The sequence below is a fragment of the Empidonax traillii genome, unplaced genomic scaffold (genome assembly GCF_003031625.1).
Source record: "Empidonax traillii isolate 1590-97213 ecotype Southwest subspecies unplaced genomic scaffold, ASM303162v1 scaffold637:size711352, whole genome shotgun sequence".
Classification (NCBI taxonomy): Eukaryota; Metazoa; Chordata; class Aves; order Passeriformes; family Tyrannidae; genus Empidonax; species Empidonax traillii.
Window position 1 is genome coordinate 318,728 of NW_020955830.1, and position 24,777 is coordinate 343,504.

The 24,777-nt window shown below is 41.0% G+C and overlaps 1 protein-coding gene across 24 annotated transcripts in view; it reads right to left on the minus strand.

The window, feature by feature from the left end:
- Positions 1-24,777, minus strand: part of ADGRL3 (adhesion G protein-coupled receptor L3) — a 525,110-nt gene that overhangs the window by 173,472 nt on the left and 326,861 nt on the right. For 22 of the 24 annotated variants that reach the window (XM_027899091.1, XM_027899095.1, XM_027899083.1 and 19 more), the window contains exons 6-7: positions 13,919-13,933; positions 11,332-12,132 (exon numbers count right to left, since the gene is read on the minus strand). In XM_027899091.1, the coding sequence (XP_027754892.1) occupies positions 11,332-12,132; positions 13,919-13,933 (816 nt within the window). The remainder of the gene's footprint in view (positions 1-11,331; positions 12,133-13,918; positions 13,934-24,777) is intronic. The other 2 variants (XM_027899078.1, XM_027899087.1) reach the window with 1 other exon arrangement.

The window sequence follows — 24,777 nt, forward strand, 5'->3', positions numbered from 1 at the left end:
GCTTACCACTTTCAATGTGCAAATCAAGTTGCACAGAAATCTGCAGCACAAAACTCCCATTGGCATTACCCTATACCAGCTAGCCCCAAAGACATTTTGGAGTCATTTGGTTAATTCCAGTCTTTTTAATGTGGTTTTAGCTGATACATACACTGTCAACTACATTGTGGAAATTACTTCCAAACTTGTGCAGGAACATTTTGGTCACTAATTACACTGTAAAGTGAAGAAAGAACTTCCCTAGCCTTCCTTGATACGTGTCCATTTTGAGGTTTTCTCTCTCCAATGAAAAGAGGGGTTAACATACCTATTCTCACAATGCTCAATCTAAAAAAGCCACAGCCTTGATAAAGCCTCTTTCAAGTGATTAATAACCATAAAGAAATGCCTGAAGGTGAAGTTTATTCAAAATACCACAGACAGTGGTGTTTGAAGCAAAAAAAAGTATTTCAATTTAAATGAAGCCATTTTTAGTGCAGCAAATTTCCGATTGCTTATTAAGAAAATTGCAACCTCTTTCCACCAGAATTTGCCAACACATTTTGACACAAAAAACCTAGCGTAACAACATTCTTGATACAATTAATGGTTACTTTCCAAAATACTTCTTGTATCCTTTACAGTTCACATCCTTGCATCATCATCATCTTTCATTTACTCAGTGTAAATATGGGCTCCTTGAAAAAGAGAGTGGGAAACAAAGCTATAAGAAAAAGGCTAACAATCAGAACACCCATTTGGAATTAAATCTTTCAGCACCTTATGCAAAAACTGCTGGAACAAGTTTATGCCCTTTCCAACAGACAGATGTTCTCATCAACGAGAAAATTAGAACTTGATGACAAACTCAGAGGTTTAAATGTCACTCCCTACCACCCTGATTCAAATAAAAATGGAAGTGGCATTAAGAGAGCAGTATACAAGCTCTGCAGACTGGTAATTTATTTTAATTAAAAAGCAGAGTTTACACACACATTTAGTGGCACTCTTTATAAAGTATACATCTAAAAGTAGAAGGCTTTCTTGGTTTCAGTGCCCAGAAAGCTATTTTCTCATTGCTAGTGAATTATTTGCTCTCTTGGTCTATTCTGGAATTTCCCACTGCATGTAACAAGTTCCTAATATCTTAAATAAAATAAAAAGTCTCAGACCTATCAGTAACTCCCACAGAAGGCAACCTCCAGAGCACTGTCTGAGCAAGGTCCAAAGAGAACAACTCAAGCAGCACATTTTTGCCTTTTTATATATGATGCAAATAAGCACAATAAAGATTCACTAACCAGGCGGTACAATCAAAACATTTAAAATGTGAATATTATTTTACCTCTAACTCTGGAGGAGAATATCCAACCAAGAAAAGCACTCCGTGAAGTAATGCACTGATTGTCTGGGTGCCTTTCTGGTAGGTACACTTCAGTTAAAGTCAAATCATTAGGCTCAGTAGAAGAGGAAGCGGATGAAATCCAATAGAATGCATTACAGAGGTCAGACTAAATGAGCTAATGGTCCCTTCTGGTCTTAAAAAATCTATTAATCTAATTTAATTCTCTGTTCTACTCTTCATACCAGAGTCAATTTAAACTCATTTATATGAAAAGAACACATTACAGCAGCCTTACACAACATACCGTGTTCTGACCATGCAGTTTTAGGCTACCCAAAAGCTTAATTTACTTCCCATTGAGCTCATGTTTACCCATAAAGACAGCTTATATTTACAAGCAAGGCACCAAGCTCAGGCACCTCTCCCAACAAAATTCTGGATGAATGTTCACCTTAAACTGCACAAATCAAACAGAAACTTGCCAGAGCACTTTCCACCTTGGCTTGGTTTTTTGGGTGCTGGCGTTCTTCGCTCAGCCTGATACTTGCCATGGTGAAGAGCACAACGTTTTTATCAATAAAATCTGTTCATCACTCTAAGGATATTTCTTGTGAATAATTTGTAACACACTCAATATTGCACCAAGAAAATACTTGGCACTCACTGTCCAATGAGAAAACCAAGCACTTATGAGGAGAAGGCCAGAAATATTCACTGCTGTTAATCCCTCCAGTGTACACAATATGCTCCTATCAAGTAAATATATTTTATTACCTCTCCTTCTAAAAAAAAAAAAAAAAGAAGAAAAAAAATCCCCTCTTTTTCTTCTCCATGCAGCCTTCCTTCAGCATTTCCCTACTCCTGGAGTCTCAGTGTTCACATTAACATCACCAGTCATTTGCTTAATTCAGTTGTACAAGAGCGCAAAGCATCACATGAATCCAGGCTGATCAACCCTAGTGAGCCACAGCATCCTTCATGCATGCCTTGGAAAGAGGGAATAATTTAGCACAGAGGGGCCATACATGGGGGCTCACAAAAGCTTTTCCTCACACAGTATGTTGGAAAGATCTTATGAGTGGACTAAGGATTTAATCTCCGCTGGCATATCTATACTTGATGTCACCTTTATTTTTTCTCTTTGCCTGTGGCATAGACAGCCCTTTCCTTGTCTCTGTCCTAAACATCAACAGATGAAAAAGGACTGCAGAGCTGCCTAATGCCTCATTTCTCCAGTGGTTGTGTTAATTTATTCCAGCTATTTGAGGGCAGCGTGAATGGCACCCCAGTAAGCCAGCTCAGACTAGTATAAAGGCAGTTGATTTTCCTATCTTCTGTCATGACCAGTATATAACTTCTATAGTTTTCAGCTCTCATGCTCCTTTGGTTTTTTTTCACCCCTCCTTTTTTAGTCTCGAGCAGGTGGTACTTTGTGAAAACACAGACCCGAGGAGCAACGTAATGTGAAGCACCCGATTTGCTTATTCAGTGTCGGTCTTCTTTCACTGAATCCCGTATTTCAGTGAAACTTGCCTTAAGCCCTGTTTCCTCTCAGCACATTTTAATCAAGCAAAAATCCTATTTACAGTGAAGAAATCCCGTTACAGCAAACAATCACTACATTGTTTTCTTGGACACAACTCTTTCACCTAAGCCTTTATCATCTGCTCCGCCCTCCTATCATGAGGCACACCCTTAAAAAAGAGCCTTTTCAACATAAAAATGTAGGGCAGATATTGCAACTCAGGTTCATATGGATATTCACTAACTGTTCCAGCTTAAAATTTATATATTTTCTTTGGATTCTTTAGACACAAATTGGGAGGTCAAAAAGCCTCTCACTAGCAAAATGCAATTCCTTCCAGGGCAAAATAAAATTCACTGAGGACTTGCTCCTGAAGCCTCCAGCCCAAGCTCCCACCAGCTTCAGAGGATTTATCTGAATAAAGGCTGAGCTGAAACTCTCCAGGAACTTTGAGATTTTGCCCTAGAAACTTTTTCATTATATCAACATTTACTTGGTAGATTCACCTGAAAGGTACTTCTTCCCCCTTCCCCCCCAACTCTGCTCTCTTGATTTAGCATAGTTACTAATGCCAAAATGCACTTTGAGGAAGTGTGCTTCAGGGTGCTTATTGCCTCCTTTTTTTCTGGAATCTACCTATATTCGCCTTTCAGGTTTTTGACAGCATCACCAATTATCATTTCACAGCCCCTCATGGTTGGTCCCATTTCTCTCTGAATGCAGAGATCTTCAAACTATCTACCAGGATTATTTTTGTCCCTTCATCCTGAATTCCCTTCCTATCATCCACCCAACAAATCTAACCCCTACCATAAGAGTACAGCTGGATTTCTGAGGATAATGCTGACCCTTCTATTCTTAACATATATCTTGGGCATTTTTTAATCAGCACCATTATGTTGTGCTTTTCAGCAGCTCTGGAAAGTTGACTTACTGTCATATCTGAAGGATGGGGAGCTGCTAGGGACATCACCGCAAGTGCCTGAAGTCAAGAGAAGGCTCTGTAAAACCTCCCCATAAAGGTTCAGTAATTTTGTAGTTTACTCCTAAAGAGCTTCTTACCCCTCTTTAACCTGAGTATCAAGGCAGAAAGAAGAGTATCCAAGTAATACTCTGCTTGCTTTGACTCTATAACAGAATATGGCAGTGCATCCATATCTGCTGTCTTGGTTTAAAAAAAAAAAAAAAAGAAAAAATGATAAAAAAATGATTAACTGGCATAGCAGCACTGCAGAGTGCTGGTGGCATTGAAGAAGTTAAATAACAACATTGAATTAGACTTTCAGAGACAAGTCTTAATAAGTGCTGCTAAAAATATTACAGTAGTCATTTCCAGAACAAACACAATCAGTGGCAGACAAGGGAGGAGAGGGATTCAGACCCATGAACCACCATGATGGAGGCATTTTCAATGGGGAGCAGGAATAAAGGCTGCTCATTTCAAAAACCCAGCAGCAAAAAAACAAATCCAGGATCCCACATCCCAAGCCAGGCTGGTGGCTCTGCAGCCAGGTCACTGCAGAACTGCAAGGAGCAGAAGGTGTTTTCATGACACAGGGCCAGCCTTGAGGTGCACAAATATAACCTAAGCTGAGACGATAATGCCTTGAGAAAAGGCCTGGCAGTTTATAATCCTGTTTTGGGGGTGGGAGGAGAGGAGCTGGCAGAGGCAGCAGCTCAAAAAGTGAACATTCTGGAGTGTCTAGCTGGGCTAAACCCCCAACCCTGTGCAGACCCCCCACTGCTGCATGTAAGCCAGCTACATCTGCTGACCAAGGGATAAATGATGCACTGATCACTGAAACCTCATGTTTAAAAACCCAGCACTCATGGGCTGTCCCTAGTACATGATGCCGTCCCTCTCTCCTGCAAAAGGTGGCCTTGGACATTTGCTACGTGTCACCCCTCGCTCCCTGCCACTGGCAAACAGCTCTAACTCAAAGTGCTTGCACATTCGTGGCTAGGTTTGGTGTCGAGTGTTTGGTGCATTGAACTGATAAGCCACGGCTGATGTCAGTGTGAGCCGGTGGTCTTGAACTTAATGAAATGACAATTAATCACAACTCCAGGCTGATTCCTTACACTGAAGAGCTCGCTGCAGAAGAGGAAAAGCCACTATCCTTCACTGGCAGTTAATGCATTTTTCCCTACGCAATTACCCCACTATCTGCATCCCAAGCTTGCTGCCAGAAACAGCCGTCTCAGCTTTTCAGACACGTTCTTGGCAAGGTGCTTTCTCCCTCATAGCGCTTGACAGGATTATGAAGTGATGAAGTCTCTGGTCTCCTTTTGTTTTGAAGCTTGAAAGTGAAGTTTAGCTTAATCATTTTGTTTCTTCCTAGCCCTTCCCTACTACAGCCATCCTGGCTGCCCACCAGCCCAGTCCCCAAGCGCTCCTGGCCCATGGATATTGGCTGTGACTTCATGGTATGCAGGTCTTCATTCCCATTTGGTTTGCAATGGTAACAACTGATCTCCTAAGAAGATACAGCAATATCCTTGTTTAGCTCATGGATGAGTTAGGTCTGCTGTACTATTTTCTCAGGCTGGCTCACAGAGGTGCCTCATAGCAGGAGCAGTGAACTGAGGAAGAGGAGGGCTGCTCCAAATCCCTTTGGTAAGGATATCTGTTGTTCTGTGGTCCTACTGAGAGGAGCACAGTTTTGTTTGGGAAAAAGGAGCAACCACATATTTATTCGTACTGGAGAGACACTGAAGATACTCCCACTGTGCTAACCAAACAGTATTAATATTTATGAATGCTCCGCAAAGGGAGCATTTTGAAGCTGAGGGATCTTTCACTTTTAAAGTATTTTTTGTGAGAAAGTAGACGAAAGAGCTCAAGCTCCAGCTTTCTGGACAAAAAGAGGAAAATCCCTAGTTTCAGAAAAGTCTCCAATGGTATGATGCTTTTTTATTACTGTTACTCAAACACTGCAAGAGGGCAAATTTAAAACAGGATAAAAATGAGGAGACAGACCAGGCCTCAAAATGGGGTAGAAATGCAATTCTGGATCCCAGGATACTCCAGGGTAGATGAAATCTCCTCCTGTCCTTTTGAACTTTAGGTGCCGTCTGCCCAGCAAATGTAGGCTGAGATGCCTGCTTTGTTATTAAAGATGTACTGCTTTTTTCACCTCCAAACTTAGACATGTCTTAGATAGCAAAAAGGGACTAAAATATTTATAGAATAAATGGAACATGAATATGTAGGCAAATATTAGAGGATAAAAGACAGGGCTCAAGTCATGCTACGTGTTTAGCAGAAGCTCCTGAAATGAAGCACTGTTTTCTCTGAAAACCTCCAGCAACACTGTGCAACCAGCAGCTGTCACTATAAGCAATGAAGAGGAACAGGAGCGAGTCAGGGATGCTCCTGGATGGGAGAAAAGCAACTGGAAAATAAAAACACAGGAGCAGCCACAATTAAGCATTCAGCAGCTCCCTAAAAATGGTCCCTGTCTACCAGAAGCTGCTCATCAGAAAGGCTCAGCCGGTCTTTTAAAACACAGCTCAGATTCAGCTTCAGAGATGGTAAGCATGGCTTATCACAGTGGGATCTTGAAGCGATGGCAATTCATATCCTGTGCACAAGTGGGATTTAAGATTCTGCAGCCCTTTCGACGCGTTCCCGGGCAAGGATGTAGGGCGTTAGAGGCGAGCAGTGCAGGAAGCAGCTTTCAGCTACCTATTAACACGTGACAGCTTTGAAACATTCAAGATCCTCTGCCCACTATCCACATTACTCAGCTGTCAAAGGAAAGGCCTCAGATTTATGATGTGAAAATTACATTTTAACGAGGTGTCATATGTGTTTAAAGTTCTTATTCATCACCATACTGCCACATCTTTTACCCAAGACGCAAATGCACTTAATTAGCATACTATGAGGACAGAGGGTTCACCTTATCTGCATTATAAAACTGCTTCAGGAAGAAAAAACACAAAACAGCCCAGACATTCTTATTGAATAAAATGGTTGCGATCACACGCCAAAAGAGCATCCCACAATACTTAGCAAATTGTAGAAGATAAAATTTTGACATGTACCCTCTGAGGTTTTTAAGTTATCACAGATATCGATGGAACCTTTGTATCACATTTAGTTATCAGAATGGCAGTCCACAGTGTTAATATGCAATCTGTGGACACCACTTAAGCAGAATGAGGCTGTATTAGGAGTCCTACATATCATACCACTGTCCTCCTTATCTATTAGGCATATTTATTTATTAAGTTCATACATCTATTAAACACCCCCTATGGTAATGTTTGGGTGTCCTGGACATAATTTAAAACATCTTCTCATAAATAGGAGGTCTGTATGTCCCACATCACTGGGAACAGCTGCCAGGACATTCAAGTAACAGATATGCACAGAGGGATTATCAGTCTCGTTCAAGTTCTTCCCTGGGCTTCTTTACTGCCAAGCTATGGGACAGGCTCCAATGCCCACCTAAGCACCTGAACTCTCAGTCAGCACATCCCAAGCCCCAGCAAGAGCTGCCAACACTGACACGGGGTACCCCAGTCATTTAAAGACAAAACTTCTGCTCTCTCTGCTGCCCAGAAATCCCTACCTGTGCCCAAGCAGGAGCCAGAACAGCTCAGGGAGGTGCAGAGACACAAAACTGTGAGCTGTGTGTTTGTATGCAGCACACTGGGGGAAGCAGGATGGGAGCACTTTCCGTTTTTGGAGAGGAGGGTTTGTTGATATTTTCTTGAATTTATTTGTGCAGAATGCATCACAAGTGGGTGATGATTAAAACAGGTAGCACCGGTGCATATTAAGACTGATTAGACTGCAGAAAATGTTCATATTGTCAGTACAGCCTTCTCTTTCCCTCTCTGCATATGTCTAGTAGGACACACAAAAAAATAACCTGAACACTGTTCTGGGTTTAACTTCTTGAAAACTGTGATGAGATGCAGAGGTTTTTTTACTATCACTCCAAATTAGCAAACTCAACATCAGCTACAAAGAAATAACCCAAAAACTCAGGAGGGGTTATGAAGAAGCATCCTCCAAAAAAGCTCATTTTAAGGCCAAACAGCTTAAAGAAAATACACTTCAAAGGCTTTTGGTATCTTCAAGTTCAGTTCTTGAGGGTAGACATTAATGATCTGTTTCTTGGGACTTGAAGGCACTGAGCAGTGTTTGCTTTCAAAAACACACTTGGGATAAAAGAAAAAACAACCCCAGATAAAAGGGAAAAAAATAGTGGGATAAATCCTTAAAATGCAGCTTTTCCCGTTTCTGAGAATAATGAACAATTGGGTTTAATTCCATCAAGAGCCTTGAATTGCTTCTAGATCAGCTAAACTCAACTTTTAACACTTCAAAATATTTTGTCTTCCCTGGTAACAGATGAGCACAGAAACTCCAGGGTTTGACACTCATTTACTCTGAGGAGTAAAAGCCCATTTTTTTAAACAGTGGGTGAGAGATGCTCTACAACACTGAAGATCTCAAATATGTTCCAAACCTATATGCACAGCTCTTTAACTGAAAATCACAGAAAATGTTTAGACACTGTAAAGAGCAAGAGGATGTGATCCCTGCTTTTCCTATAAACTACTATCAACTCCTGCCTACTCTCATTTTCTCCAGACAGTTTGGTAAAAGACTGAAAAGTGAACTGGAGTCCCCAGAACCTGCTTTTTATTTTAGGTATCTCTGAAATGTATGATACCAGTGATTTCAAATACGTTTCAAATATGTTACTGACTATTTAAGTAGCTAAATATATCACTTTTCTTGTTACGACCAATTTTTGGGTTTAAGAGCTCTTCTAAAACTTCAGTCTTAATTGTTTTTTAACAACCCATATGTTCAACCCATCAATTTTACAACCTTTTTTTTATTTTCTAATTAAGCAGATATTGTTTACATATTTTGCTACTCAAACTGTAACCCTATGGAAAATGGCTGCATTGAACATTGCTCTAATATGGAGAAACACTGACAATTTTCAACAAGAAGGAAAATATATATCCACAATCCACTCTGTAAAAAAATATCTAAAAAATCAAATAAAAATATCCTCAGTTTTCACTGCTTTCTCAGTGTTGTACTGGCTCCTGTTCTGCTCTTTGGTGGAGGAGTTGGGCTCAAGCCAACCATATATTTAGTGTTACATGTAAAGCAATGCAGCATGAAATTTGGTGCTAGCCAGAAAATGAGTAGCATTAAATTTGGAAGAGAAAGGATCATGCAGACCTGGTCTCCTGGCTCTTCTCTACAAAAAAAACCCCTGGTATCAAGTAAGTGTTTGCTCACCTGTTCAGTTCAAAAATTAGTGCTTCTGCTTGACTGACTCATAAAATAATGCTCTCACTAATCAGGTTATGTGGTAATGGAGGACTAAACTCCCTTTGCAAAGTTATTTTTCTTAGCTTTGAAATGCCTTGGCCCATTCAAATTGTCTCATCGAAAAATTCAATTGCTGTCAGAGCAGTCCTCTCAAAAGTCTTGTAAACCTATAAAATAGTGAGGTAATGGGATCCTTATGGATTTCTGCCAAAAAGGAAATCCTGACAATTTTCAGAGAAGAGGAACACATGTAAAATTCAGTCTCATGTCCACATTACAAAGCTATCAAAAACTGTACAACAGGAACATCAGAGAAGGTCACCAGATTCCCTGACACCAGATTAACCCTCTCATGCCCACCACCCAAACCTAAAAACTGCTTCAGCAACCTAAAGCACTGTAGGATTTTAATTTCTCTTCCAAACAAGAGTGAATCAAGGACAAATCAAACTCTTGCACCACACGGACTTTCAGTCCTCTGCAAGGTTTTCACTTGCTGTCTCATCTCACCAGCTTAGACTGCGAAAAAAGGGAGAACAATTTCTTTTTTTTCAGGGAAAGCACAAAATTTAGGTTTTTCACTGATTACAGCTTTTTTTTTTTTTTTTTTTTTTTTTTTAAAGATACTATTACTGACAACAGTCACCCAATGAAAAAGTGGCAGCAGAGAGTCCATTATAATACCTGGAAATAATTCACTGAAAAGGAAAGCCTGTGAAATAGGAGGGATACAATTGATTCTCACTCCTTGGGGATAACCAATAGCTCACAAATTACTCTGCTTCACTCCAACACTCAGAAAGTACATGCTGATCATTAGGTTGGGAGAATGAGAAGTATTACTTCATTTTTTGCTCATCTGAGATTTTGCAGAGGTTCTCCTGGCTTAACAGTCACTCAGTTTTTGTTCATCTGCCTCCTCGAGATTTTCTTCTCCCCTTCCTTACATTTTCATATAAAAATGAGAATTTCATTGCCATTTTAATACTTTTATTCCAACCCTTCCCAGATTTTCATATTCACAATTTCTGTCAGCATTTCTTGATCCATTTTTATTATATGGTAAGAGGCTGCACACAGTAGAAAAAAAGAGAAATGCTCAGCAAGAGAAACCTTTTGACTTCTCTTCTGCACTCTGAAGCCCTGAATCCACTTACCCACTTTGAAGTTTCTTGCTTACAAAAAGAAATGTTTTAGAAATAGCCATGTTATGAATTGAATACTTTGCTGTCCAAATTACATTAATAACATCTTTCTTCTTACTTTTTCAGTTTTTCAAAATACACAGTCCATCACAGGAACTACCTGAGAACTATGACTAAATCACATACAGAAGCAACCATTTGAAAATGACTGAGCAAATGCTGTTTGGAAATTCTTGAACTGAAATACAAGTTAGACCACAATCTAAGGCTAAGTCATGTTACTAATAAAGTGGCAACTTTAGACTTGCAAAATGATTAAGAAGTTGATAAAGTTAAGGGAATATAAGTAATTAACAGCACAATTTCTAAGACGGCAAACAGGTGAAAAAACTGGGAAACCTCTGGGGGCCAGATAGTTCTCTAAGAAAAAGTACAGTAAGTCACAGTAAGTAATGAAATGCTTTAAAAAAAACCCCAGAGCAATTTACAGAAAATAAACCAAGAATGTGTAGGATTTTAGTGTTGATTCCCCTCCTGACTCTAGACACGCACTCGTGGGTGCATGTATGCAATTAGGCTCAGCTTTTCTAAACAGACAAAACTCCCCCAGCTTAATGAAACAAAGTAATTTAAACTAGCAGGCAGTTTTTCTCCAGATGTTTGCAGTGACAGCATCTTTTAGATTTTATTTTGGCTGAAATTCCTGCAGAAGGGATTTGTTGATATAGGAAAGAAAATTCAAGCAGAAAAGACTGCTACCCCTGTGATGTGAGGAAGAGCCTGGGCATTTGGAAACTGTTTCAGGCTAATTACGCGCAGCATACTCCTTTGTCCACTTTATTTCAACTACGACCAAAAAAAAATGTTCTGAACATATAAATGTCTTAATAACCATCACAGGTTCTGTGGTGCAGGTTAATTTAAAGAAACTCAAGCAGATCAGTAAGACAGGCGTGTACTTCAATTTTACACCCTATTTGCAATAAAAACAATTTAGAATTTGTTTTGGCATTAAAACCCTTACCTGCTCTGCTGTCCAGCGGGCCAAAATCCAAGGAGTATTTTACAACATGATAGTTGTTCCATACATAAAGCAGGTTGTCCCGGGGATTATAATCCACAGCAGCAATGTACTGGTAGGAGTTTGGAAAGGGCACATCCACCATGCTATCCTTGCTTTGGTCAGTGTTATATATGTAGTCTATTTTATTCCCTGTGGCTTCATTGTCGTCATCTTCATACACAGACTTCACCACGTATAAAATTCCACAGATCATGAAGGCATTCGAAGCTGACCTCTTGTCATAGGCAGTATCCCACGTTCCTTCGATCCTTAACGTGTAAGGGTTTAACTGGCTAATGACTATTTTGCCATTATTTTGTTCTGTTGCATAGATTACCCATAGCCCGTTCTCATCCACAGCCAGGTCTATGTCAGACTTGCCTCCCCAGCGGTAGGGAGAGGTGTCGTGGTAGTTTGCGTTCGCTATGATGGCCTCCCCACTTTTTATCCTTGTCCGCAAGTCAAACTTGACGATGTTCCTGGTCCGCTCCTTGTTGAAGAACAAAGCCCCGTCGTACACCACGAACCCCGTGCCGTCCACCCGGTGCGGGAGTTTGTAGGTCGTGGTTGGCCTCCCAGCGATGAAGTCGTCCTTGGAGGAGTACTCCGTCAGCGTGTCTGTCCGGTATGGCGTCCAGGGCATGTAGTAGATCTTGTCAGATGCCTGCAGAGGGTCCTTGCACCAGGCACCGGACTGGTGGTCGGATTCAAATAGGTGTTCGCTCTGGTACACTCCTTTCAGCAGTCCGGGGCAAAGAAAAACTGTTATAGGGGAAAAGAATTTGAAAGAAAAACAAAGTTAATGACAGTTCAGGGGTGGTCGACCCAAGCATCTCAAAAGCTTCTAGTCCTGGAGTAGAGGACACTTGAGACCACTGGAAACCCAAGAGCAATGCCTTGTACCTAGAGACTAACCTTGCTGCCCTCCATGTCTCTAGAACAAGATTTGCTCCATCAAACTGATTTCCCCCCCTGCTTTTTCTATTAACTGTGGCTTGTTTTCTCATTGCTTTTCAAATCTATTTTTACAGGTGTACTTACTTGGACCACTCGCCTTTGTAAACTCTGAAATGAATATGTGCCCCCAAAGGATTTCTGGGTTTGTATTTCCAAATTATATTCTGCAGTGAATCTGTACCTACTGGGTGAAGGGCTAAACTCCGAGGGAATTGATCCACATATTTATTTGAACAGCCCACAGAAGAGTGGCCTAGAAATGGAAATAAGAGAAAGAAATTCCCATCCTTACAGCCCAAGTGATATTAAATATTTAAAGGGTACCAATAGCAAAGCAGAGGCGAATCCCTTAGCAACTCAGAGGAGCGTTTAAAGCAAAGGGAGCTGGGGGGGAACAACCATCTGTAGTATAACTAGAAATGAGACTTTCAAAGCTGCTACAGGACACATGAAACATGCAGTCCACACAATTAAAAACGAATGACATATGGATGCTGAAAGGAAAAGACAAGGAAGGAAGGAAGAAAGGAAAGAAGGAAGGAAAAGAATAAAGTTCGCTGGAGAGGAACCCAAGGTCTAGATTTTAATCAGTTAAAAAATGTCCTGTTAAATATAGTAGTAATTCAAACTTAAAAACATATACCTTCTATTGTTACATGAGAGGAGCACAGAGGAGCAGTTTGACTAACTGGGATGCTTTGCTGCTCAGACTTCGGGGGGGGTGGGGGCTGAGAGGGGCCAGGGCATGCCCAACACCTGGGAGGAGGCTCAGCCGGTGCCCGGCTGACCTTGGCACCACAGGAACGCCAACACCGAGAGGCCAGCCGGCTGGATGGGGAGGTGGGGAGGCAAAAGGAGGGATGCTGCAGAGCAAAACCAGCTCGTTTGGCCCTCGTCATCCCCGCTAGCAGCCTCCAGACTCAGAGGTGCGTGTGCAGCTTTGGGGGGAGAATACATGTTGGTTATTTGTAATGCTGATCTCCACGGGCGTGAGTGATACCCGTAACCACGACGACAGGATGGGCAGCTGGGAAGCACGAAGAGGTATCCCACCACGTACTTTCCGCTAGCATGGGGATGGCAAGATGGGATCCCAGATTCACACTTCCTGCTCGGAGTGTAATTAATTATTTTTGTAAATGCAGAAATTGGTAATGTTGTCTGGAGAACAAGATGGGAGGAAAATCAGATTCAGTAACTGGCATAAAATTGTATAGATGCATTGGAGTCTAAGTAACCACACAGAGTTGCTGATAAAGAGGTGCCATTTCCAAGAGGCTTTTATGCCATAATTAGTATACTTATGCACATACGTACATATGCACATTTTCCAAATTCTTTGGGGTAGGAGAAGAGTGAGTTATCTAAGCCTTTGAATAGAAATTTAATGAAAAAAAGTGGCAGTGGTAAAAAAACCTTTCAGCAAAAATGAGTTATCCGGTGAAGTTGAGCAGCAGAGATACTAAATAAACTTTAACAAAAAGGTAGTGAGAATTAATGACAAAGTATTTCAACTAAAACGTTAAACTGTTAAATAACTTAGCCTATACATAAGTAATATATATATATAATTTGAAAGGTATTTAATTACCTTTTTGTTCCACTTCTATTGTAGAGAGAGAGGTAAAGAGAGAAAGGAGAAAAGAGAATAGATTAATGGTACTGTATTGGCCAGGTATTTTTCTTTACCTCTTCCATATGAAAAGGAAGTTTCATTAATATACTTTAGTATGTGAACATTTTATATATATATATATAAACCTTTCCTCTGATATACACTGGATAATATGCAGACAAGCTGAACAAAATACAGATTAATTTTAACTTCAGAAAAATCTTTAAGAATAAAAAAAAAAAAGCTCAACACTTGGGACATAATGAGCCCCCTGAACCATTTGAAATATCTTGTCAGCAGCAACCTTGGACTAGTTTCATAGAGCAAAATGAAATACCCATAAACTGAAATATGACTGATACAGATTTATGTACAGAATAAAAATTCCAGGGAGAAACTTTATAGAATATACATCTTCATATATTTCACCAAAGTCCTGTGAAACAGAGATCCCTACTTAAAAGCAGGAGAATATTTCCTTGTGACATAAAAAGAGAACTTAGGAGAGTTAAATGAAGCATGTCGGTGGATATTCGTAGAGTCCTGTCCTATATCCTTGGAGAAACAAACTTTAGTAAGACTTGGGGGGAAAAAAAACACAAACATTTGAAATATTGTAATATTTATATGATTTATAAGATCCCAAAGATTTAAAGTGTTGATGAGTTAAAAATATCTAAGCACTATTTAAAAAGCCCAACCCCAGAACTTGCTGGATATTTTTTTGTGAATTATTCACCATGCCTCATAATGCAGCTGAAGAGCCTGTGTCCCTTTGGACAAAGCCCCTTGCAGGCAGAATAAATAAATGCAGTGCACTTATTAATTGCTAAATGCTCAGTACTAGTTTCTGTACCAAGCAACCTCCTGTGAGAAGCTTTTGGGGGGCCTTATCCAAAAGCATCCTGCAGTTGTGGCACAGGCCCTGTCTTTTACAGCGTGGTGGGGACACAAACAGCTCCTGCAACCCCAGACCTGGGGTTTGCTGGTTCCTCAGGGCCTCTTCCCTGAAGGGGCAAGAGAAGACAAGCCCCATAAAATATCAGAGGGAGAAGTGAGAACTTGCCAGCAAACCAGTATGACTTTGACAGCTGAGGGATCTCTGTTCAGAGAAGCGAGACAAGAATGCAAAGGTATGCACATGTGCTTTGGTTTTGCTTGCTCAGAGTTCACTCCAGCCCCTTCCAGACTGTCCTCTGGTGCTGGGATTGCAATCCCTTTGCATTCAAAAGTCTCATTTATTTGGATGGGAAACTGGAGGCTCAATAGCAGAACAGTTCCAGGATAGGGCTACAAATGCACTGGCCAGACATATGGATCTACACTTCTCCGTGCAGGGAGGCACAAAGCTGGAGCCAAATGCAGCTCCCATAACGAGTGTTTCCAAACTTCAACAGCCTTTTTTACCTGGGCTTTGATTCAGGCTCCTTTCTACTTCATAACAGGTTAAGGTTAAAGGCAAATGTTTTCAGCATGTGGCTGTCAGGGCTCTGGGGAACAGAGACAATGCATTTGAGTGCAAGCACCTGATTTTGCAAGGGAAAGAGCCAGCAAGATTAAAAGGCTCCAGACTTAGCAATTGGAGAAACCTGCATAGCAATTGTACTCCCCATCCCAGGCTGTGGCTGGTCACAGTTAAGTAAGGTATTCAGAGAAACATTAAATGTCTCTGGCAAAAGCCGGAAGGCAACATGACAGATCCTCAAATGCATGGCTTCATGCTGATTCTTCTGGTTGATGGTATACAGTACCTCTGGCAGCACAGAAGGTAGTAATTTACATTTTCAAATGAGCAAAAGCTTTTGTAACGCACTCGAACAACAGTGTGATATTGTAAAGCACAAAGAGAGAAGCTTCTAGAGGAGATAATATATTTGCAGCCAGCTGCTCTGGGTGACCTGAAGTGTTGATTACCCTTATCCTGAATAGCTCATATGTGTTATTAGCGGTCAGTGCCATATCCAGCTTTCTTATAATTTCAAATACAGATGTGTTTTGCTGACCTTCTGCATGCTGTTTCCATTGCATGTATCCCAAATACATATTTTCCCTCTGCTGATTTAAGACTTAATGCTTTTGAATGCCAGTAATTACTCAGTTTATATTGGGGGGGCATGTTTTTCAAAGAAGTTGCATCAGAGGATTGGAGGATTTACCTCATAGAGCAATACTAAAAGGAAGGGTCTAATTACAGTCCGATTATCCCTTCAGTTACACAACATAGCACTGCAAAACTGTCTTCATGAAAAACCAGTGGAATTTTTTTAATTTCACCTAATTAGACAATGTTACATCTCTGTAATGCCTGTGCCAGTCTGCAGAACTGAAGTAGTGCTGATAGCACAGGGGCCACCTTACCTTCCTACAGGGATCTACAGAAAAAACAGGCATACACAACTTTTACTTTTACAGTGAGATCTTTCATTCCTGCTATCTCTGCATTTGAGGAGAACAAGGGCATTTCTCCTCAAATTCATATGCTGGTTGCAGGCCAGTGCCATTGGCTTCAACAGTGCCAGAGGCCCAAAGGAAATCAAAGAACCACTTGCCAGGTCTGAGGGAAGTTACGAACACGACTTTCCGCGAACAGTGATTTTCTCGTGTTTCTTCAGATGGAAGTAAAACCGAGGACAATGTGCAATCATGGGTCACCACAGCCTGTCCCCAAGCGATCAGGCTAACTCCTACCACCCATTCAGAGAAATCACACAAAAACATTAATTAAATGTTCTTAGCACTGCTGGTTGAGATTCTGAAAACACACTCTGGCACAATTAACACTTGAACAACATTAACTGCTCATTTTCTTACCACCACATTGAATTGCACTCAACCATTTAAGGCACAAGCACACAGTGGCAGAGCCGTATAGAGAGCTGACTCTCTGGCACTGCTTCAAACCCACACAACAGCAGCACAAAACTCCTGGAAAAAAAAATTATGTGAGTAGGGGGATGTTAAAAGGCAATTACAAAAGCGAGAAGTGAGCGAAAAGTTGTGCCCTGTACTTTGCCAGCTGTTTGTTTGCTTGTTTGTTTTTCAGGGCAGATGTTTAATAGCAGAACAAGTGACATCCACTCCCTGCTCCTGTCCTTTACAGATCAGCCTGATTTAATACACTCAGACCAATAATTAATAGACTCAGTGTTAAACACATTGCTAATGACAAAATAGGAGTAAAAAATCCAAGTTTTTGAGGTTGACCTTAGTAGCACAAGATGCAGCATGTCAGCCACATCAAGGGTGCTTCATGCCAGACGTGGCTGACTGCTGCATCTCGCACCCACCAACCAACTTGACCCAATGCGTAGGCAGGTGAAGCTGAAAAGCAATCACCACACTGGGAAACAAATTAGGGAGAAACATCCCCAGAAGACCCGGTCCTGACAGATGACCCACAGTGCAAGATGGTGACCATCACACAGGTGACTCACCACTTGGCCCTGAGCCCTGTTGCGCTGGACTTGGGCACTGCATCTCTCTCTAACCATCAAACCAAGCCTCGAAGGTGCCTTGCACCAGGACTTCCCATATGAGGGTGGTCTGGGATCTACAGCCTCTTCTCTCTTTCTCTAATTCTCTAGACCTCAAGCATCCACATTTCTTTCAACCTTTGACATGAGGGCTTCCCTACAGCACCCACAGAAGGCTCTCCCAATTTACATATTTCTCCCCAACACACAGCTCTATCTGTGGGGTTTAGGTTGAACAGGAACACGTCTGAGAAGCTGCAACTCTAGTAAGGCACCCCAAAGCATGCCCTTGTAGAGGCACTCTTCTTTTTTGAAGACATGGCTGGGTCCTGGAGTCAAACTCCCCTACTAAAAGGTTAAAGTAAACAAGAGACATACTCAAAATTCAGGGCATCCAAGCGCGCACTGATAACAGACTTCCTTTTACCTATCAAAATAGAAAGCAGTAGTCTAGACAACTGGGCAACATCAGATTCACAGCACGTCCAGCATTGGCAGATCATTGACCACAGGACCCTGTAAGTCAGTGACAGAGAAACTCTGCCCTCTAGGTTGTAGGGAAATCCACTGTTGGGTAGGAGGCATTTCCAGTCACACTGATAGTAACAGGATCCAGTAAAACGTAGTCCTGAGCAGTTTCTGTTCCTAACATCCAAATTTTACCAAAGTGGTTGAGGTCCCTGAGGAAATGCAGCAGTTGACAGATCAGAGGCAGCATGAGAGTAGTAGGGCAAGATACTGCAGGAGGGTCATCAGCTTCTCACTCATCCGTCTGCTTCCTCAAACCAGCATCCAGCCAGTGAGGCTGAAGAGGACCAAACCTTAACACATTTCAAACCCACGGTGCTCTACTGCTCTACAGGTAGTATATAAGCAGATATCAATGGAGAAACACAGTTGGAGGAAAGCTGAACTCTGCAGCAGCAGATCTAAAATAAATATATCTAAACCCAGGGAATGAAAATCTTAGAATCATGGAACGGTTTCAGTTGGAAAGGACGTCAGAGATCATCTAGTTCCAACCCAGCCATGGGCAGGGACATCTTCCACTAGATCAGGTTGCTCACAGCCTCATTAAAAAAAGAAAATACTTTTTTTTTTTAAAGTTAAGTTCAAAAAATAATTTCAAACACACTCAAGCCCTCATACACAGTTTACCAGAAGAAAAGCTAAGAGAGCTAGCTCAGCATTTAAGTGACATGTTCTGAAAACCTAAAGTTCAAAATGCTGCAGAAGTAACTGTCTCTGCTTCTTTTTCTTCTCCCCACACATAATTAAAATGACAAAAGAGACCACATAGCCTAATTCAGCACTCACTCTGTGGAGCACAGACACAAAACAAAATACATGCCACCATTTCTCTCATCCACCCTCTCCTTCTAGTAAAGCCTGGGGTCCCCTTGTGCAGGTGGGTGGCCCACCAGACCCCAAATGCCTTAGTAATGGGAACAGAGTCACATCCACTGCAGCAAGCTCTACTCAGCAGAAGGTCAGATGATATTTTGCCTCTAAGCGAAGGAAAGCAAATCGCAATACAGTGGTCTTTGGTATTAGTCCCTTCATTGCAGCTATCCTCTCTACAGAAGACACTGTGACCAGCCTTCACCCCCATCTTCCACACCAAGATGTCCCCAAATCACAATTTAACTTCAGTCGCTAAGTTAGTCCCAGTGAAACACTTATTTTCTGAGCTTTTAATGTGAAAAGTTTGAACTTGCAACAGTGAAAGACCTTTTGGACCTTGGTTCAGAAGCAAGCACAGAAAATGGAAAAATTTGGTTTTCTAAGACTACTTTGCAAATACATACTGTTGCTATCTTTCCATTTTCTTGCCACCAAATCCTCCTTTACTACAATTTTTATTTTCATTTTTTCCTCAACATGACAGGTTTTCTACAATGTATTTAAATGGGGAACAGACCCCATTAACATTATCTGGCTTTGAAGTCCAAGGGCAACCTGACACTTGAATGTAAAGCACTCAGACTTTCATTCTCCAGCCAGAGGAATAAGACATTATTCTTATCAATTACATCACCACAAATTATCTTTCTTGTGGCTGACGATTTCTGTTATGAAAGAACATTCAACTCAAGCCTTCCTGTTGAAGTTCTCCACTGATCCAAAACTATTCTAAAAGCTAAGCTTTAAAGTTTGTTTAGGTTTAAATTATTACAACGGCAGGAGTCAGTCTGTAACATTATTTATCTTTCCAAGAAAATTTAAGGTTTCAGTAAATAGAATACGTCCTTCTTCTTGACTGTATGTACCTGTGTGTGCACATTATACTTCCTACTTTAAGACTGGGAAAAAACTGTCTTGATTTATTGCACAGGAGAAATGCTTGCCTTTTACAGCAAATGAAGTGCTAATCCTTTATTTAATAAAAGGGAGGAATAATCTCACTTGCTCAGCTTCCATATTACATTTTTCATATAATACCCAAGCACCAGCAAACAAAAGCGCTCTACAAGTACTGTGAGTTACAATGGTTTCGTGTAACACATTCCAAAAATTATCACCTCCTAATTAATTTTGCTGTGAAGTACAGAGATTGGAAATGTCAATAATCTACACTTTCATGAACCACAACCTAAATTAGATCCTTAAATATGGTATCTATAGATCTGCAGAAATCAAAGCTGTCATTTTTCGTAAGTGGATTTTTTTTTTCTCCTTAGATTTCCATTCATTTGATAAATTTGTGAAACCTTTCAAACCATTAATTTGGGCTTCTTTAAAATGTCAGTGCTTTCAGTCTGCTTTTTAATACATAATAACTAAATTTAATAGATGTTCACTAAAATAAAACTAAAGATTATTAATGTTAAAACACCCGTCAGTATAACTTAAAGTCATCAGGACCCAGGAAACCACTTATATACTTTGAGTCTTGTCCACTAGAGGTTTCTGTAAGATGAAAAAAATAATGGTTTCCTGCAAAATTGCCTTGTGTATTATACATCAAACTTTAGGCTATTTTGGGGGAATGCCATCTTTTTGTTAAGACATTTGCATCATGGACGACAGATATCAGAGGCCAGAGCCCTCATACGGACTCTCCCTCAAACCCAAGCAATAACAAATGCCTTTCTATGGCACTGTCCCCTTGAGGTAAATTTTAGGAGCTTAAATGCTATTACCTCATTTCCTAATTTTAGGTACCAAACCACACAAAAAAATTATGTTTTTAAATATTTTGTTAAGAGAAAAGCAAAAATCACTTCTGCAGGAAGCAAATGAAACTCAGGGATTCTGGGTTTTTGGGTTAAACAGATCCCGGCAAGAGCAGCAAACTGCAAGCTGGTTCTCAATGATTTTGTAAACATTTGGATTTCCTGAAATTCAGTGAATAATTTCTATTCTTTTTTTGCCTCCCTCCTCTCATTATTATTCCAGGTGGCAGTCACAGTGACTGGCTTCTCTGAAGAAGCAGACACTTAATCAGCTTCAGCAGATACTGAATGTGATTGCACTGCACTTCTAAATGTATTATTCCAAGAGATAAATATTTTTTTCTCAAGTAAAGATAATTCACTTAAGATATAATGAGTCCTGAAATATACTGCACTGGAGAGACAAGAAGCAGCAAGAATTGTTATATTCAAAGTTCATCTTCAGAAGAAATATGTGATTTTTTAATGTGTATAAATCTCCTCTGTAGATGAGATTTTATGTTTAGAGCACCATTCCAAAGACAAAATGATCTCCAAAACTAATTTATCCTTGAATTTGGGAAGGAAAAAAGTTGTTTATGCTAGTCAAAGTGTTTGTCAGAGCACTGGCCACTACTCACCACCTTCAAAAGTAGAAAGACGAGCCAAGCAGACTTCAGCTGTCACTCTATGGCAAGTAGCACATCCCTCTGTTGACACCAGTTTATACAAAAAACAGCAGTAACTTCTGAAATCACTGCAACTCTCAGCTTGTTGTGCACCAGAATTTTCCTTTTAAATTTGTCAATTAAAAAGAAGCAGCAAGATGAGTGAGCATGAGTGAGCGAAAAAAAGGACCGTGCAAGTACTGTGCAAAATTCAATTATGGCTATAGGTCGTTCAGCCAAACTTTCCTTGGCAGTTGGTCTCTTACTGTTTCCACTACAACAGCAGATGACTGAGCTGCCATTAAATTACAGCAGAATCAGCCACCTGGACATCATTCTCCCATAACAAAAAAAAAAAAAAAAAAAAAAAGTGAAAGCAGAGATCCAGAAATAGGTAAGCACCGTGGGGCTGACCCCCTGCAGTACTTGTTCTGTAGCTGGTTCCTGCTGCTGCTGAAGAGCCTGATGCTGAGCAACCATCAGCCTTTTGCAACACAGCCCTGTAGCTGGGATGAGCGAGATGTGGAGATCCAGTCTCCCCAAGAGAGACGTGAATTAAACCTCATCCAGGCTACGGGCTCCTTTATAAATGGGAGAAAGGCATTACTGTACGTTACTTGCAGCTCCAACTCTAAAAAGAAAAAAATAAAGGTAGCTGAGTTCCAAGAACATTTATTTAATGGTGCCCCCCTGAAAAAGGTCTAGACACAAACTGAGTACCAAGATGCTGCTCTCCTCCATCAAGAAAGGCATCTGTGCATGTAGAGGTGGACCAAGAGGTGCTAGAAGCAGGGTTTGACCCTCCAGGGTTGCTGAGTGTGATTTTTCAGGGCAGGAACATACACCTAATTCCCTGTGCTGCCAGCTCAGCCCAGGAGTGCTCAGAGTACAGAAAGACAAACTGACAGAATGGTTAAAATCCCCACAACAGCTGTTTGAGAAACAAATAAACTTGCCTGGTAAAATCTAACCTCAAAGAGCTCTGGTAAGCAAGTTTAAGTATAGGTCTTATACCCTTTGCTCATTCAGCTCATAAGTAATTGGGTCAGGTAAATAGTCCTCGATAACCAGCACCCCACTTGTTCCTCCTTCTGGGATGTCAAATGCACAGAAAGATCACAGGGCAACTAGGCAAATGTAGCTAATTAAGAATAATTATTTCCATAGTTCTTTATATCTTTCTTGCTGGATGAATTGTAAACCCTCCTTACCTGACTTTAAAATGAACAAAATCCTGAGGTTCATTAAAAGATTTGTCCTCATCTGGGCAAGAGATAAATCTGGGATGTCAAGAGCCTGACAGGGCCATCAAGGCAAACATTAAATGTCTTGCCTTAAGCAATAGGTGGGAAGGGAAAAAGATCTTAGGTGGGGGAGCACTGAATTAAAGCTCTGTGTCTTTTGGTCAGATTTCTCTCCAAAGAGGAATAAACTGTTTGTCATCCTGCCAGCTATGAGACTAGCTATAAAATAATAGATTCCACAGGCCCAAATGAGGCTAATCATGATTGCCAAGGCATGTCTGAGCTGTGAGAAGTGAGTGAAATCTGATGCTCTTCAGAGAAAACATTTATTGAAAAGCTCTTTGCTCTGCAATAAGCCTTGGCAGTTATCTCATGTCTTGGAGTATCTACCATATTTCTCATTTGATTGCAAGGCATATTGCTGACACCAGCTGCTATGGCTGAGTTTCCTTTAATAATGCTTTGGTAGGTGAAACACCGCTTCTCTTTAGCTGATGAGAGAATGGTCAGGAAGGATTTTGTATCAATTGCCTCTGTCAATAGTAGTTATTCCTAAGTGTCTCCAACTGGATGCTGTAGTAAAATGTCCATCAAAATCAGAAAAAGATTTCCACAGAGATGAACAACAAAGGGACACGTTTTTCTCCTCTCTGAACTGAGGGAACACCTACAAAGTAACAGGAGAGGCGGGGTTTTACTGCAACCACTTTGGAGAGCAAGCGAAGAGCAGGGGAAGGAGATGTTAGACTTCAAACTGGTCCTTTGGAATAGATTTTACAATCTGGTGTAAATTTTAACAACATCTGCTACTTAAAAAGAGAAGACAAAAAAGAAAAAGAATCAAGGCGTGCCTTCTAGCATTTTTAGGTTTAAGTAATTAACGCATGTTTGCTGTATGTGTGTGCGTGTGATCATATGCGCACTCATATGCAGAGGAACGACTTCCAACTTTTTAAGACTTAAATAATTAACCCAAGTGTGCGTCACACGCACATACGCTCACATGTGTAACACAAAGGTACTGGCACAGCTCATACTTTGAGGCTCATTCCTATAACACTCTAAAGAAATTATTCTGACACTCACACATCATCTACAAACTGCTAAGGTAAGTACTGCAGAAAATTGCTTAGGAGTCTTCATTTCATCTCCTCTTCTGCTTCAGCTCTCAGTACTTTGAGTCAACAGAATCTCAGCTGAGAGGCAGATGTTTCAGAGGAGATCATGCCCTGACGAACTGTGAAAGGCTCCCATGCCTTTTCCCCAGTTCATGCTCCAGATGTGCTGGGGGGAAGGGAGAGATTGTGTGCACGCCTCGCAGTGCAACACAGATGGGCAGAGCCGCCTCCTTGAGAGGAACGGACCAGAAGGCAGCATTAAATGCGCTGGTTCATCTGAACGCTAGGCTGTCCCCACTCAAAGCCCAGCTGAGTAAATCCCTCTCTGCTGTGCACAAGCATCCTCCTCACCTGTTTTCCTCATCTCCCCGCCACACCAAGCAGTCATTAATCACTGCCTACCAAGCAGCACAGAAAACCCTCCCCGTATTCGCAGAGCTGACCAGAGGAGCAGGAATGAAGCCGGGAGTCCCTGCAGTGCTCTCGGCAAGGCTGCAGCAAGCCAGGCTGCCACCAGCTGAGGCTGCCACACAGGCGGATCCTGGGCAGGCTGGCGCTGAGGTGTATTTACTTAACGAAGCACGCAGGTAAACGCATTAAGGGAGCAGCCTGCAGCAAAATGTGTGCTCTGAGCCCAAGTGTGACTATAGAACACATCATGGGTTTCGGGATTTGGCTCCCCACTGCTTGAATCTGGGACTAAGAAGGATGACATTGTATTTTATACTTACTTTTAAATGAGTTACGTACTGATATAAAGCAGGAACCTAGCTGGAATGAACTGTCACTTTAAAGGAATACATCTGAGACCTTTAACTTGCACAGGTATACTCAGTGAAGTAAAAATATTATTCTGCTTGGGAGAACCACAAATTACAGCAATAAAATATATGTGGTGAATATGTAGAAATTTGGTACTATTTGCAATGAACTGAATATTAGGCACTGCTAAGACCTATCATTTAATGAAAAAGAGACTACTTTATTTCTAATTTAAAGCATAAGAGTTTATGAAGGTTTAGGGAAGTCTTTTGTGTGCTTTTGCAACAGCTTAACTTCTAATATATTATATATTCAGAAATTAGGATCCTTGAGCTCTGGCACATTATTTACTGGTGCACATTATTGGAGTGGTCAGTGTGTGGTGCCCTCTCTCTATTTCATAGCCAATGCAGCT